The following is a 17,616-nucleotide window of genomic DNA, read 5'->3' on the forward strand; positions in this document are numbered from 1 at the left end:
TACTTTGAAGGACTTAGTGAAATCTGATGCAGTCAAACTGGTTCATTGATCAAAATGGCTTTCAACTTCTCAAAAGATACCAGGCACTCTCCTGATCACCCCTGGTGCTCACCTTCCACCCTACCAACCTTCGCATAAACCAAATCATCCGCCGACATTTCCGCCACCTCCAAAAAGACCCCACCACCAGGGATATATTTCCCTCCCCACCCCTTTCCGCCTTCCGCAAAGACCGTTCCCTCTGTGACTACCTGGTCAGGCCCACACCCCCCTACAACCCACCCTCCCATCCTGGCACTTTCCCCTGCCACCGCAGGAATTGCAAAACCTGCGCCCACACCTCCTCCCTCACCTCCATCCAAGGCCCCAAAGGAGCCTTCCACATCCATCAAAGTTTTACCTGCACATCCACTGATATCATTTATTGTATCCGTTGCTCCCGATGCGGTCTCCTCTACATTTGGGAGACTTGGCGCCTCCTAGCAGCGCTTTAGGGAACATCTCCGGGACACCCGCACCAATGAACCACACTGCCCAGTGGCCCAACATTTCAACTCCCCCTCCCACTCTGCCGAGGACATGGAGGTCCTGGGCCTCCTTCACTGCCGCTCCCTCACCACCAGACGCCTGGAGGAAGAACGCCTCACCTTCCCCTCGGAACACTTCAACCCCAGGGCATCAATGTGGACTTCAACAGTTTCCTCATTTCCCCTTCCCCCACCTCACCCAAGCTCTAAACTTCCAGCTCAGCACTCTCCCCATGACTTGTCCGGACTTGTCCTACCTGCCTATCTCCTTTTCCACCTATCCACTCCACTCTCTCCTCCCTGACCTATCACCTTCATCCCCTCCCCCACTCACCCATTGTACTCTATGCTACTTTCTGCCCATCCCCACCCTCCTCTAGCTTATCTCTCCACGCTTCGGGATCACTGCCTTTGTTCCTCATGAAGGGCTTTTGCCCGAAACGTCGATTTCGAAGCTCCTCGGATGCTGCCTGAACTGCTGTGCTCTTCCAGCACCACTGATCCAGACTCTCCTGATCACGCAACCTTGAATGTCACAAAGTAGATCACTTTTGTGCAGTTTGCTGGAAGCTGCAGGATTGGATACAAAGTGAAAGGAGCCCTGACTGCAAGTACAACAAACCAAGATATAGCTCTGATACAGATGTGAGTCCAAGTGGGAGCACTGCAATGTGTGCGGGGAAAGTAACCAGGGTGCCTGCTTAAGAGTTACAATATCTTGTCAAAAGGAAAAGTACTGCCTCTTTCTAAAATTGAATCAACTAAACTTACTTGAAGATATAGTTACTCAAACTCTTTTGTTGGGGAAAGACATGACTTTTCCACTAGAGTCCGACATGAGTTCCAAAGATCCAGTAAATGGTATTAGTGGGAAATAAATTCCTGCACTATTGCATTGAGTGCACCTAGAAAGCTGAAAAGAATGGGATCTCTACTTTGTACAAACTCCTTTGCCAGGTTGAGACCACATTCATCTGTTCCAGATTGTGACAGAAGGCTATCTGGCAGATCTGTGAAGGTATGAAGCACCTCAGAGTGTATTACCACTTATATGCTGTCCCATTTAAGTCTTCAACTGATTCCTCTGCTGCAAAATATATCTGTGCCATTGCTGTCTGATGAGTCGTGACACAGCTATGGATTGAAAAATGGAGAAGTAGAAGGAAAGTATAATGCTAGGATGGCATCTTAGGGCAAGCAGAGTCACAGAGTCCAAACACAGAACAAATGGTCTAAAATATTTTGTACTCCAGTATGTTCCTTGCTGCTGCCTGACCCTGCTGTGCTTTTCCAGCACCACTCTAATCTTGACTCTGATCTCCAGTATCTGCAGTCCTCTCATTCGCCCTGTTCCTTGTTGCTGCTTTGTTTGCATTGTATGTGCTGTATCCTCGTGCAGTAAGATAGCAGAGGTGAGTCATCAGCCAGATGCATTTGCAAGAATGTGTTGAGATCCAGAGCCAGTCTCTGTGTTCTCATGTTCGTGCAAAACTGGCAGAAACAGCTGAAAATGACACAACTGTGACCATGAAAACAGCCACTGACCAAGATGATCCTGGAATCATGGTGATATACTAACAGGATGCTGATGTAGTGGTAACTCTTAGAATTATGGAACATCACCGTGTTCACATTTGAAGCCCCCAGAGCCACAGCATGTGCACACTGAAAATGCTAGTAGGGAAAATTCAATAGATCTCTCCTCCTACTTCTCTTCAGTCAGTGAGAAAAACAATGGAAATTCTCTCCTCTGCATCCCGAAGCGATGATGGATGGTAACCTGAGATGGTGTTGATGTCATCTACCCCTGCCTGGAAGGATCCACTTGAGGGCAACAACGAACCTTAATGGCCCTTGGCAGTACTATCCTAGCCCTGCTATGCAGCTGTAAGTTGACAGGAGGTGGCACCACCCTACCTTGACCATCCCATAGTGAAACTCAGGTGCCTCACAAATTGCTCCTGAGCTGATGTAGTGATTGAAGGGTAACAACTCTAGGTTAGTGGTCTACTGAAAGTCTTCTCCCCCTTTCCCAGTGTTTTTCCTGTTGTTGTCTGAGTTCCAATTTCACATGATGCTGTAACCCAATACAGCCTGAAACTATAGACTCATTAACTACAACAGATTTTCTCCTAGCAGAGCAGAAAACCTTTCCAATGTTCTTGTAAGCATCTACTATGACTCCTCTGAAGATTCAAAAAACTAGTCCTCCAAGATCTTCCTTCCTTGGAAAGGTCCTTCAAGAATGCAGCCCAGTTTTACGATGTCTGCATGAGCAAAAGTAAATCATAAACTCCTCAATGCATGTTCAGTTAGGAGTGACTATGAGAGGGCCTGAACTAGGTGTGCGTTATCAATGAACAGTTTGTGTACAATCATCCTTCAAAGCAGTTGGGCCATTGCTTCTGGAGTATGCACCATTTGCTTTTGCTAGCAGCCTGTCAGTCAAAGCATGCTTTACAGCTAAAGTTGACTGAAGTATTTCTGTTGTCATTATTTCTCTGTATAGAGGCCAACTCTGCAGCCAGTGTGAGTTGTGTATTTGGCTTTTTTGAATTGCTGCTCTTTTTGATGTTTCTCCTGTCATTCAAATTGTTCTGTCATCATTTAGTTAACAAGAAAATACTAAGTGATTTATTTTAACTTCCCCGGAAGATTGTAAGCACGTACTTCTAGTCTTCAATCACCATCCTGCCCCTCTTTACCTTGCTCTCTTTTCAACTGTTGCAGCCGTGAGAACCTCAGGACTGACAAAGAAATGAATGAGAACAGCCAAAGCCAATAAGAAAATATTCTGGACAAATACTCAACCAATCTGTACCAGTTTGACATTGTTCAGCAGCTTTTAAATCTCCAAGATCTGTCTTTTTTTCTCCTTCATCAGTGTTTGTATTTTCAACTGTTATACTCTGGTCAACTATTATGCTCTTGTCTTTAGAATTCCATTTTCAGAGCCCTTCTCATTGACAAAATTACAGTATTAAGAATGAATGGCAATGTCCATTACATTACTATTTCCATGCTCCAAAACCATTCTTATTTTCATCCTGAACAGCATACTTTCTTTTCCTAAGATATGTGACAATGGTAAAAGTAAGTTGCAGAGCCAGAGTGAGAGAGACTTTGCCAGGGTGAGACTGAGACAGAGTGAGTAACTGGAAATTTGGCTCCAAGTGGAAATTCAAGTCAGAGAGGAAAAGGTGTGCTTTAATTAAGGATAATGCAAGAAATAGAGTCTCCAGTGAGAGGTGAGTAGGAGAAGAAATAAGGTGTAGATCATGAAGCCTACCTGCACTGAGACCAATGGCAATGTGACATCACAAAGTAGGGAAAGTATCTGATTGGTGATTAGAATTGGTCAGTCTTTTCAATATGTAAAGTGAAGACTGGAGACTTAGTATGTGTTTAAGTGTCTAGTCTTTATTTCTCTCTGCTTTCTGAGAACAAGTTTAAGTTTTCATGATAAGTCCATACTTATTCTAAAGATAACAGTTTTTGAGTTATATGATGGCAAGGTAGAAGGGCTGAGCCTGTTGCAGATATATACATCTACATGCAATGTCACCGACTACACAAACTTGAGCTCCCACTTTTGGAAACTGAGAAGTGGCTGGAGCACTGTTGTGCAACTTCAAGATAGAGGACTACATGTATAGCACATATAGATAGGCGGCCACACTGCAGGTGAGAAGTGTGCATGCAGAGAGACAATGGGTAACTGACGCGTAGTCTAAGAAAATCAGGCAGATAGTGCAGGAGTCATGAGTCTAATGTGCTTGCCAATTGGTATTCCATTTTGGAAACTGGAGAGGGTTCCTCAGGAGTGTGCAGCCAGAACCAAGCTCAAGACATCACAGGTGAATCAGCTGTACAGTGGTGGAGAAAGAAGAGTGGAAAAATGATAGTCATGAGGGATTCTGCACTCAGGAGATCAGACAGGCCTTTCTGTGGGAGTAAACGTGACTCGAGGATGGTGTGCTGCCTCCCTAGTGCCAAGGTCGAAGATGATATGGAGCAGCTGCAGGATATCCTTCTGGTTGACAGGGATCAGCCATAAGTTATGTCTCACGTGGGTACCAACAACATACGTAGGAAGAGAAATGAGTTGCTGAAGGCAGATTTAATGGAGTTAGAAGCAATTAAAAAGCAGGATCTCAAGAAGATGAATCTCAAGATTACTTCCCAGTGTCATGTACTAGTGAGCATAAAAACAGGAGGCTTGATCATTTGAATATGGGCTGGGGAACTGGTGTTGGAGGGAGGGTTTCAAATTTCTAAGGAATTGGAACCAGATCTGTGGTAGATGGAACCTGTACAAGCTGGATAGATTGCACATTAACAGGACAGGGACTGATATCCTTGCAGGAAGATTTGCTAGGTATAAATCAGGAGATGAGAAAAACATATAACATAGAAACACAGTTATCATGGGTGACTTCAATCTACGTATGGACTGAGCAAACCAATTGAGCATCAAAGCTGTGAAGAATGAGTGTCTAGAATACATTAGGGGCACTTTCTAGAGCAGCATGTTGAGGAGTCAACTAGAGGACATGCTATTTTAGATTTAGTATAGTATGATAAAAAGGGGTTCATTGACAATCTTATTGTAAAAGAATCTTTAGGGATGAGTGACAATAATATGATGGAATTTTACATTATGTTTGAAAGTGAGGTAGTTCATTCTGAAGTAATGGTGCTAAATTTGCATAAGGGTAATTATGAAGACATATGATGCAAATTGGTTAAACTGGATTGGGAAAATACACTATACTTGATTATACATAGGCAATGAATTATCTGTAAAAGCTATTCCATGGCTTACAGCAACTATACATTCCTTCAAGGTACAAAAATTAAAAAGGTCAGTCAACTGTGGCTAATGAAAGAAGTTCAGGATTATTTAAAATTATATTGACAAACTTGTTGGATGTTTTTGAAGACGTTTCTAACAAAGTAAATTAAGGAAAGCCAATGGATGCAGCATCCTTAGACTTTTAGAAAGATTTTGTTGGAAGTCTCACACAGCACATTGGATAGGCAGTAATGTACTAGCATGGACTAATTATTGACTAACAGAGAGAAGGAATAAATCTCACATTGACAGGCCGTGAGTATGAAAAGGATTTGGGCCCCAGCTGTTCCCAATACATATCAATGATTTGTAGAAGGGTACTAAATTTAGCATTTTCAGATTTGAAGCTAATGCAAATCTAAGTGGGAATGAATTATGCGGAAGATGTAAAGTGGCTTCATGGGGATTTGGACAAGCTTCATGTACAGTTAAGAACATAGCCGATGGAATATAATATGGAACAATGTGAGGGTATCCACCTTGGCAAAAAAAAAACGATATGCAGAGTATTTCTTAAATGATAAGAGGTTGCAAAGTGTAGAGGTACAAAGGGATATCTTTGTCAATAACTAATGGAAGGCCAATGTGCAGATGCATTAAGTTATTAGGAAGCATAATGGAGTGTTAGCCTTTAGCACAACAGAGTGTGAGTACAGGAGCAATGAAGTCTTCCTTCAGTTGCTTAGGAGCTTGGTAAGACTACATCTATGTGTATGCTTGATCTTTTTATCACAGGAAAAAATATTTCTGCCTTAGTGAGAGTGCAACAAAGGTTCATCAGACTTGTTTCCAGATTGGAAGGAATGTCTGATAAAGAAACACTGGACAAACTGGGCCTGCATTCTCCAGAGTTTCAAAGAATGTGAGGTGATCTCATTAAAATCTACAAAATACCTGAATGTATAGATGGGCTAGATGCAGGTAAGATGTTTCCCTAGATTGGGGAGTCTAAAGCCACGGGTACAATTTAAAAATAAGGCAGGCACCACTTAGATCTGAGATGGGAAGAAATTATTTTACTCAGAAATTAGTGACTCTCTGGAATTCTCTCCAAAAGAGAGCTGTGGAGGCTCATTCTTTCAGTATATTTAAGGCAGAGATTGATAGATTTCCAATTACCAGGAATCTACACGGTTGTAGGATGGAGTGAGTAAAAGGCATTGAAATGTTTGTCCAGCCATGGTTGTACTTCTGAATACTTTGAAGTGTATGGTAAAATAGGGCAAAGTCAGTATGGTTTCAACAAGGGGTGGTCATGCCTGACAAATCTGCTAGACTTCTTTGAGGAAGTAATGAGCAGGTTAGACCAAGGAAAGCCAATGGATGTTATCTACCTCGACTTCAAGAAGGCCTTTGACAAGGTGCTACACAGGATGCTGCTGAGTAAGATAGGGTCCATGGAGTTAGAGGAAGGTGCAAGCATAGATAGAAGATTGGTTATCTGGCAGAAAGCAGAGAGTGGGGATAAAAGGGCCTTTCTCAGACTGGCAGCCGGTGACGACTGGTGTTCCGCAAGGCTCAGTGTTGCGACCACAACTTTTCACTTTATGCATTAAAGATCTAGATGAAGGAACTTCGGGCATTCTGGCTACATTTGCAGACAAGACAAAGATAGGTGGAGAGGTAGGTAGTATTTAGGAGACAGGGAGACTGCAGAATGATTTGGCCAGGTTAGGAGACTGGGTAAAGAAGTGGCACATGGAGTGCGACATGAGAAAGTGTGAGTTCATGCACTTTGGTAAGAAGAATAGAAGCATGGACTACTTTCTAAATGGGGAGAAAATTCTGAAGTCTGAAGTGCAAAGTGATTTGGGAGTTCTAGTCCAGGATTCTCTCAAGGTAAACTTGCAGGTTGAGTCAGTAGTTAGGAAGGCAAATGCAACATTGGCATTTATTTTAAGGACTTGAAGATAAAAGCAGGGATGTATTTCTGAGGCTCTATAATGCTCTAGTCAGACCACATTTGGAGTACAATTTTGGGCTCCATAGCTCAGGAAGGATGGACTGGCCCGAAGCGGGTTCAGAGGATGTTCACGAGAATGCTCCCAGGAATGAAAAGCTTAACACTTGAGGAACGTTTTGAGGACTCTGGGTCGAGACTCGATGAAGTTTAGAAGGATGAGAGGAGATGTAATTGAAACTTCCAGAACACTGAATGGCCTGGACAGTGTGAACTTTTGGAAGATGCTTGCATTGGTAGGAGAGACTAGGACCCGAGGGCACAGACTGAGAGTAAAGGGAAGACCTTTTAGAATGGAGATAAGGAGAAATGTCTTCAGCCAGAGAGTGGTGAATCTATGGAATTCATTGCCACAGAAGGTTGTGGAGGCCAGGTCATTGAGTATAGTTAAGATGGAGATAGATAGGTTCTTGATCGTCAAAGGGATCAAGGGTTATGGGAAGAAAGCAGGTGAATGGGGTTGAGAAACTTATCAGCCATGATTGAATGGCGGAGTAGATTCCTGGCTGAATGGCCTAATTTCTGCTCCTATGTCTTATGGTCTTACAATATTGGACAGCAGGGCAGGTTTGACAGGCTGAATGGCCTATTCCAGTTCCTATTTTCCCATGATAGAACCATTTTGTAATTTCAGATTCTATTTATGAATTTTCAATTTCATCCTAATGTGAACGTACAATGTACTATTTTGACAATTAAGATATGAAAGGATCTTGATTTTGGCTATCTGTTTAAGTTATTCCAGGGAAAAGTCATTCCGTTTCTATTTGACTTTCTTTGTCCTTATGCATTCCTTTACTGTATGCCATTTATTTTCACAAACTAAACGATGGACAACAAAATAGCTTGATAACTATTCACACAATAACATTCAAAAATCTTTCCCTGTAAAGATGTTGTCACATTGCCCTAGGATCATAGCCTTGAAAACATTGAACTCCAGAAGGTTCTCATATATGTTTCATGGAATTTGCACAAATTTGTGGCGCAGTCACTTCCCAAGTCTTTCTTCAGTTCAAATGGTCTTAAAAATAGTAACACAACAGAGCAAAGCAAATTTCACAAAAAACAAAGACTAACAGAGCAAACATGAAATTTATCTTCAGCTAGGACGACCTGAATAACTAGCTTAGGTACTGATATTAATTTGACTTGGGTGTCACTCTGTATTCATGGAATTCAAGAATGCAATTGTCTTCTCTTAAACACTGTCTAAAAATATGTCCCTTTGTGCAAGAAGCAGCAAACAGCAGAAATCTTCCAGTGTCCGAATTATTGGAAATATACGGAATCTCCAATGCATTGACTCTTTGAGAATTACCCAGAAAATTTGAACTTCTGACAGGTGAGTCCCTAGCTCCCTGAGATGCTCCATAAATCTCTCCAACTCTTTAGATTTCAAAGACAGTTGTAATTTTTTTCCCTGGATAGTTATCTAAGAAATACTAGAAATAAAATTCCTGGTATACCTCCAGGATAACCACAAACTGAACCCCTAACTACCTAAAATACTGACACCCACTTCACTACCCAATTCCCTAGCCACCTGACTCCCTCACCCTGATCACTCAACTCCAATTCTGAGTCCAACTCTCCTGACAATCTGGAACTGAAAACCTTTCCTAATCCAAACCACCAAGCCAGTTCACCTGCCCTGCCATTGTATGTAGATACCACCCTACTCACCTGCACCCTTGTAATCCAGCAAAATGCCACTCTACCTTTTCTATCTGCCATCCTATTCAGCTGCCACCCTGCCACTCAACCCATTTAAGTCACCCAACTACTCACCTTATCCTCCCTACTCAGTTACACACCAATGCATTGAGCCAATGATATTTACACCTTATGTTCCACAGTAGTTTCCTTCGCTGTAATTAAACAACTGGGTCCCTCCATTTTAATGAAAACTTACAGAAAGGCTAATACCTTTACAGCTGGAAGAATGTTATTTGTTAATTGTTTCCACATTTTGAAGAATAAAATTATAAACTTACAGTCTCTCTTGGATCAGTTTCTCTGTAAACCAATGTAACAGTCATCAACAGGTACCCTAGTATTTGAACAGGACAGCTTGGGTCCTTCAGATTTAAAATGACGTCAATTGGCCTGGAAAAAAACAAAAGTTGGATACATTGTAATTAAGAAGATCAGACAAAGTTCACAAAATCCTACAAAAAGATTGGTATTTGGTTAAACTTTAAATAAAAAATACTTGTTATTGATGATTTCTTGACATCTCTGTATACTTCTGTTTATATTCTCCTAAAGTGGCACAAAAATTGTTTCACCACAATTTAAGGAGAAATATTTATGGTCATTTGGTAATACAAAATGTGAGTAATGTTGAGAAAAGTACCTTTTATCCAAGTTTTTCAACTTGTACATATTGGGACATTTTGCAAGAAATACAAATTCAAGGGCAAAACCAATATTTTACTGCATGAGAAGAAACGCCGATAGATTGGTTAGTGGACTCTGATTAGCAGAGCTGTTGCCATGGAGAATGCTGATTAATTAATGTTGATTGACAGTTAAGAAACAGTCTTTTTAAAATTATGAACCAGATAGTCTTATATGTAGCTTCAAGTGTGTAAGTACAATACACTGAGAGCCCAAGCAATAGCACTAAATTGGGTGTCAGCATAATTCCTTACGCATTCAGGGTTATCCAGCAAATGTGGATCGTAGAATCACATCTAATATCAAGGATAATATTGCAAATTTCAGAAATGCTGACTAATTGGGTATGTTCATATCTTGTTTGGTACAAACAGCTGAAGGGACATACTGTTGATATGACCTGCCAATCTTTTGGAAACATGCTTACCTACAAGACATCCCTTGGCTGCAGTGTGTACTGATGTACTAAGGATAAATTGAAATCATATCTCCTTTTTGCTGAAAAAAGCCACTAAGTAGGACAGAGGAACAAAATTGTGGTGGGAATACCATCATCTTCAGGTTTCCCTTCAAATAACATGCCATTCTGACATCCTGGCCTATGTCATTGCTCTTTCATTGTTAAGGACATTGTGAGATTTCCAAATGAACACCATCGTGAGATCAGCAGCATCATAAAGACTTCAGTAATTAAAGAAGGAAGCCCACTCCCATCATTTTCATTGAGAAACTAAGGATGGATAAAGAACATGGCCTTGATAGTGATGCCAGAGAACACCTAGTGTTTTAAAATTATTAATTTTCTCACTTTTTGCATCTGGTACCAATAGGTAGTAAGAACGTTCAATATATTGGCCCGAATACTCTGAAGGATTGTAATCACAGTCGGATTATCACTCAATCATATTTCTTTCCATTAGCAACGAGCTACACGTTTCTAGCCAGGAATCCTAATCCTACTCCTTCATAAATGTGGATCAGACATAAAATGAACATGGTTCTCAGGTAGTGCAGATAGTTGGGGAAGTTAAACCACTCCCTCTCTAGCAGCATTCAGTCTACTGTGTTCTGAGATTTAAGCGTCAGTGGCATGGCCAGACAGCTACTGTGTTAAGGTAGGTAAGGTAAGTCTGGGGCTTAGGGTGCCAAGTGGAGAGGTTATCAGGTTGCCAGGTGAGTAGAGGTGTAGTTAAGTAGGTAGGGTGTCAGGTAAGAAGGATGGAAGGGTGGCAGGTAAATGCTCGGAGTGTACCATGGGGTTAGTACTGGTGGAGGTGACGTTGGGACTGGCAATGGCCAAGGCGTCTGGTATCAAAGCCAGCAGTGGGTGAGAGTTGTTCAGTTGGATGGCAGTGGTGTAGGATAATGTCAGGGATGGAAGGTGAGGGAATGTGTGTCAGATTTCACGGGTTCATGTTGGGGGGAAGGAAGTTATTCGTGACAACAGGTGTTCAGGTCAGTGGTAGGAGAATGGAGGAGCTGACAGACAGGAGGGGTGAGGAGGGGCTGAAAGTGTAGTTCAAGCGTCTAATCAGGAAATGGTTTTCAGGGGTTGGAGGGTTATAAGAGATGGGGGGAGGCATAGTTCGAGCTGCGTGTGGTATGTTGGAAGTTTAATAGTTATAGGAGTTCAACTGGGTTTTATTGTCATTTATTTCCTGGGTAAGTATTACCTTAATGGAAGCAAAAGTTACTAAATTCTCTGATGATAAGGAGCTATTTTGTCAGGTTTTAGATGTCGGGAGAACTACCAATCAGAACCTTCAATTTCCTCAGACTTTTCCTGTTCCCACTCCAGGAGTAGTGTGGTGGAGGCAGATTCAATCATGGCTTTCAAAAGCAAATTGGATCATTATCCACAGACGAAAATGTGCTCAGTTACGGGGTGAGGCAGGGAAGTGGCACTAGGTGATTTGCTCCTTCGACAGTCTTGAGACATTTGAGAGAAGTTCAAAATGCTATATGCTGTAACCATTCTGTGATTCTGAGATTATTCTGATGGAAAGATTGACTGATATCCAGAGGAAAATATAGAAGAGACTGCATGTTATCTAAGCTCTTAAATAAGTTGGCACACCAACATGAATTAATCCTAGCAGAAAATGATCTACATGAATGAACAAATCCATTTTGACTTTCTTCTCCATACAGAGTGCTGATTACACAAATGAACAGGATACAACTAAATAAAATTATGATGATTGTTTTTAAAATTTGTTACCTGTTTAATTCCAAGTTAGTCAGATCCAGGTAGGCTGAGCCCATGAAGTCATCTTGTAATGCAAAGTCATAATCAAACACCTAAAAGGAAGAACCCATGGTTAAAATTTGATGCTAACAAGTTATAAGAAAAATAAAACATGATGACTTTGTGTTTCCACTCAGTTGTGTTGTTTTTTTCAATGCAATTTGCTCAATACTAGTGTAATTAGCACAAGGGATTGCAGATCGTTTGCATTCATTTTAAAAGCCACCAATAAAACTCAAAATGGTCTTAAGGTAAATTTAATTGTAAGCATTTGCAGCACTTTGTGGAGCCTCCACAAATTAAGGTGGATCTGTGGGCCATAATCATACTGTTTGTTTTGAATGACTTCATTTTTAAAAAATTTATTAAGACACAAAGTACTATACACCAATACAACTAGAAAATAGTCCTGTACATTATCTAAAATTCACTTGTACTAATTTTAAATTGGGTTACTAACAGGTTTTGAACTAAAATCATCCCCCTTTCCTGAAAAGCAGTTCACAGCTGCATGAATAAACAAGTTACAATCCATCATCTTAAATAGCACAGTGTTGGTTGAGGTCAGATTTTTCATTCAGAGTTATGCAAATAAAGTTGGAACAGAAATTTGGAATAATAAATAACACACTTCTGTCCCTATCACGGTTCTGAAACAGCCCCTAGTGCAAACCACAAATGATATCATATGCTATGACACTCAAATAAAAGCAAAATACAGTGGATGCTGGAAATCTGAAACAAACACAGAGAATTCTGATGAAACTCTGCAGATCTGGCAGCACAGATGGAGAGAGAAACAGTTAATGTTTTGAGTCCGGTATTCTTAAGACCTGGAGTTTATGACAATACTGGCAAGGTCAGAACTCAGATTGAAACCTGGCTTGATAGTTCATAAGTTTTATTTTTACAGAGTTTGGTTACTAGGAGAAAGTAAGAACTGCAGATGCTGGAAATCAGAGTCGTGAGTGTGGTGCTGGAAAAGCACAGCATGTCAGGCAGCATCCGAGGAGCAGGAGAATCAATGTTTTGGGCATTAGCCCTTCATCAGGAATTATGCCGTGATGAAGGGCTTATGCCTGAAATGTCGATTCTCCTGCTCCTCGATGATGCCTGACTTGCTGTGCTTTTCCAGCATCACACTCTTAATATAGTTTGGTTACTATCATGATCAGCCACTGAGCATACTTGCAAGAGGCTGTTAGTGTTCTTTTAATAAAAGAATACAGGCTTTTTTCACACAACAGAGAAAAGCAAAACTAAAGATGTCAATTCATAAAGGTCTTAATATAAATAGCCAAAAAAACCCAGCTTTTTCCTCAACAATACCATTCTAGTTGTCACACTGAATTATCGATCCAAACTTAAACTGTTTAATTTCTTACTCAACTGACAAGGTTGCAAGATTTCCTTTTGGAAATTTTATATGCATTCACCAGATGTGATTCTCTCTGTTTCTTTCTCTTCACAATCCACATGGATATCATTGACTTTTCCAAACTGAATTTCAAGAAAATCTTTGAATGCTTAAATTGTGAAAATGGATTTAAGACTTCTTTCTAGGTCTGAAAACCTGGACTGTCACAAACTAAATTCCCTTCCCTTCTGGTATGGAAGTATTCTCAACTGAAAGTGTGCCCTGGTATATTAAAAGTTTAACATTGTAAACATTCCATCAACTTTCCAGGTGGTTTATCTCGACATTTAGCTTAAGTTACGTGCTTTCTTGGAAATTATAGTTGAACTCACAGTTCAAAAATGACCTCTTATAAAGGTCACCTTCACAGTACTAAAATCAAAACCAATTTACTTCTACTAACAATCCAAATTGCCACATGATAATAACATTTTATAAAGCCTTTTTTATAGATTCCACACATAAGTCCAGAACACCTAATTTTACTTCCCTTCCAACTGCCTCAACTATTCCAATGCCTCTTGGTCAGCAGATGAGGATACATTTTCTGCATCGATTATCAGGGCAGCACAGTGGCACAGTGGGTAGCACTGCTGCCTCACAGCGCCAGAGACCCAGGTTCAATTCCTGCCTCAGGCAACTGTGTTTGTGGAGTTTGCACATTCTCCCCGTGTCTGCGTGGGTTTCCTCAGGGTGCTCTGGTTTCCTCCCATGGTTCAAAAGAAAATGAGCAGGTTAGGTGAATTGGCCATGCTAAATTGCCCATAGTGTTAGGTGAAGGGGTAAATGTAAGGGAATGGGTCTGGGTGGGTTTTTCATCGGAGGGTCGGTGTGGACTTGTTGGGCCGAAGGGCCTGTTTTCACACTGTAAGTAATCTAATCTATAGCAAAAAGTGCAACCATTGCCTTTGATACAGAATCTGATCCCATGTCATTGATTTCATTCCCCTAGCATAGCACTAGCTGGGGTTTGCGTACTGCCACTGGGCATATTTTGTATAGAGTGTTTGGTGGTAGTAAGGATGCCCAGCACACGTATTTCGTAGCCAACTTTGAAGTATAAGAGACCATAAGAGCATATGACATAGGAGCAGAAAATAGGCCATTCAGCCCATCAGATCTGGTCCACCATTCAATCATGGCTGATAAGTTTCTCAAGGAGGAGAAAGTGAGGACAGCAGGTGCTGGAGTATCAGAGTTGAGAGTGTGGCGCTGGAAAAGCACAGCAGGTCAGGCAGCATCCGAGGAGCAGGATAATCGACGTTTCAGGCATAAGCCCTTCTCAGGAATGAGGTTAATCAGCCGCATTCAATTCTCCTGCTCCTCAGATGCTGCCTGACCTGCTGTGTTTTTCCAGCACTACATTCTTGACTCGGATAAGTTTCTCAACCCCATTCTCCTGTTTTTTCCCTGTAACCCTTGATCCCTTGATACTCAAGATCCTATCTAGCTCAGTCTTAAATATCTTCAATAACATGGCCTCCACAGCCTTCTGTGGCAGTGAATTCCATATATTCACTGTTGTCTGGCTGAAGAAGTTTCTCCTTATTTCTGTTCTAAAAGATCTTCTCTTTATTCTAAGACTGTGCCCTCTGGTCCCAGTCTCTCCTATCAATGGAAACATCATCCCAATATCTAATCTGTCCAGGCCATTCAGTGTTCTGTATGGTTCAATTAGATCCCACCCCCCCTTCATCCTTCTAACTTCATCATTGTTTGCTGCTATAACCCTCACTGCTGGTTGTGTCATCTTGAGAATCAACAATTCCACATTTTCCTGGTTACTCTTCTATCATCCACAAACGTCAGATTATTCAAAACTACCACACATGTTACAAGTTCAATAGCAAGTCCCATTCACTCATCACTCCACTGGTCTCTGACTTTTACTGGCTTCCAGTCCAGTCCATCTACACCTTGATTTATATTATTTCACCATGTGTCTAATCCCTTCATCAGCTTGTCCTTTCCTATCTTCGGGAGAAAGTGAGGTCTTCGGGAGAAAGATTCGCAGTAACTCTTTGGGAACGTTGCATTCCTCTGCCCAGTGGCCTCTTGATCATCCCCCAACTTCACTGCTTCATCACCGACAATCACGACTTTGAGCTCTGAAATTCCCCCCCTTGTTTCCTCCACTGAGTTATTGTTTACCTGCACTATTCTTTTTTCAATGTGAGTCCTGACTTAGTCTGTCCACAGTCTCCTGTTGGTGCCCCCTCCCCCAATTGCATCCAGTCTCTTTATCCTAAGGAATGACAATGACATGTCTCACAAGTTCCCTCTGCCGTGAAGGGGCAGGGAAGAAGGCAGTGATGCCAGTTACTGATAGGGAACTCTTTACACACAATGTATAATTCCTATCTGTAATTAAAACTGAAATTCAAGTCTGCCAAACAGAGTTGGTCCAGAGGTTCTCAATAACATAGAAAGCCACCAGAGAAAGCTGACAGATTACTCACCAGGCACAGTTGAGGGAATAACTGATTTGGAATTCTCAATGAGTTCCTATTGCCTAACAGTCAAAGATTTAAATCAAAATCAATTCTACGCTTTATGACATCTTAAGCAAAGCTTGAAGTACTGTGTGACTGGCCAATGTTCTGTCCATCATTGTCTGCAGCCAACGTGACCACCAAAGTGTTGCTTGCCGAATGATTGTGTCTGTGACTTGACATGACTGTGTACTTGTAATATAAATGATAATACTGTAAACAACGTGAATTTATCTTTAAAATATAGAGATACAAAACCTTACAAGGCATCCACCAGATGTCAAATGAATGCTTTTGTTGAATGACTAAAAGCAGACTAAATTCAAAATAGCAGACTGCCCGATGTGTAACCTCATCTAGAAATACAAAATGAGATACTTATAATTTAAAAGTATATCACAGGGAAATCCTGCATAAATAACTCCATTTTGAATAAACAATGATTCAAAGTTAATATAGTAGCCATTTGCTTTGACTGTGATAAGACAAGCTACGAGACACCATTGTGACAGAATTCCATGAATGACACCATTCAAGAGGGGAGGTTCTCAACAGGGAGTTAGAAAAAGGCAAACTAGTTCAGACTGCTGTAATGAACCAGGCAAAAGTGAGGACTGCAGATACTGGAAACCAGAGTGTAGATCAGAGTGGTGCTGGAAAAGCATAGCAGGTCAGGCAGCATCCAAGGAGCAGGAGAATCGACGTTTCGGGCATGAGTCCTTCTTCAGGAGCATCCCAGGAGCAGGAATATTGATGTTTTGGGCAAAAGCCCTTCACCAGTAATGAACCAGGCTACCAATGGTCACAAACTACAGTGCCTTAAAAGAGAAAGCAAAAGGAACCTTCACGTCATCCCCGAGCATATTCTGCTCAGTCTGTCCGTGAAAGAAAAGCTGCCACTGTTCAGCTGCAATCGTTGTCACTTCTGCTGAATGTTGAGTTCAAGAATTCATTACCTTCAACTCAGAAAGAGAAACCTTCAAGCCAGCCAAGAGTGTAATGATAACACCACACCTGACTTGCATCTTTATAACAGTGCTTTTCTATAATTATTTTGAAATTTTGGCTATACTTTAACGAATAATGTTACCAGCTTGCCTTAGTAGCTTTCAGCAATAATTGTGTGCTAATCTAACCATTGATCTTGTATAAGACTAACGTCTTACTTTTAGTTATTTTTGAAATGGAAGACTCAAAAGAACTAAGAAGTGACTAATGAACGATACAAATTTGCAGTTCCAAGACCACTCCTCCAACATGCTTACATATTATTGTGCATTATTTGAAAATTTAGTAAACAACTCATAAAGCAGACTTAGAGTCATAGAGTCATAGAGGTGTACAGCATGGAAACAGACCCTTCGGTTCAACCCATCCATGTTGACCAGATATCCCAACCCAATCTAGTACCACCTGCCAGCACCCGGCCTATATCCCTCCAAACCCTTCTTATTCATATACCCATCCAAATGCCTGTTAAATGTTGCAATTGTACCAGCCTCCACCACTTCCTCTGGCAGCTCATTCCATACACGTACCACCCTCTGTGTGAAAACGTTGCCCTGTAGATCTCTTTTATATCTTTCCCGTCTCACCCTAAAACCTAGGCCCTCGAGTTCTGGACTCCCCGACCCTAAGAAATAGACTTTGCCTATTTACCCTATCCATGCCCCTCATAATTTAGTAAACATCTATAAGGTCACCCCTCAGCCTC

General features: G+C 41.3%; 1 protein-coding gene across 7 annotated transcripts in view; it reads right to left on the reverse strand.

Annotated features, from left to right (window-relative positions):
* The window catches only part of mctp1a (multiple C2 domains, transmembrane 1a), a 360,237-nt gene extending 348,184 nt beyond the window's left edge, over positions 1–12,053 (reverse strand). For all 7 annotated transcript variants that reach the window (XM_043709443.1, XM_043709460.1, XM_043709451.1 and 4 more), the window contains exons 1-2: positions 11,967–12,053; positions 9,340–9,451 (exon numbers count right to left, since the gene is read on the reverse strand). In XM_043709443.1, the coding sequence (XP_043565378.1) occupies positions 9,340–9,451; positions 11,967–12,010 (156 nt within the window). In that variant the 5' untranslated portion in view covers positions 12,011–12,053. The remainder of the gene's footprint in view (positions 1–9,339; positions 9,452–11,966) is intronic.
* Positions 12,054–17,616: the final 5,563 nt, after the last annotated feature.

This window comes from Chiloscyllium plagiosum, chromosome 2 (genome assembly GCF_004010195.1).
Source record: "Chiloscyllium plagiosum isolate BGI_BamShark_2017 chromosome 2, ASM401019v2, whole genome shotgun sequence".
NCBI classification, from domain to species: domain Eukaryota; kingdom Metazoa; phylum Chordata; class Chondrichthyes; order Orectolobiformes; family Hemiscylliidae; genus Chiloscyllium; species Chiloscyllium plagiosum.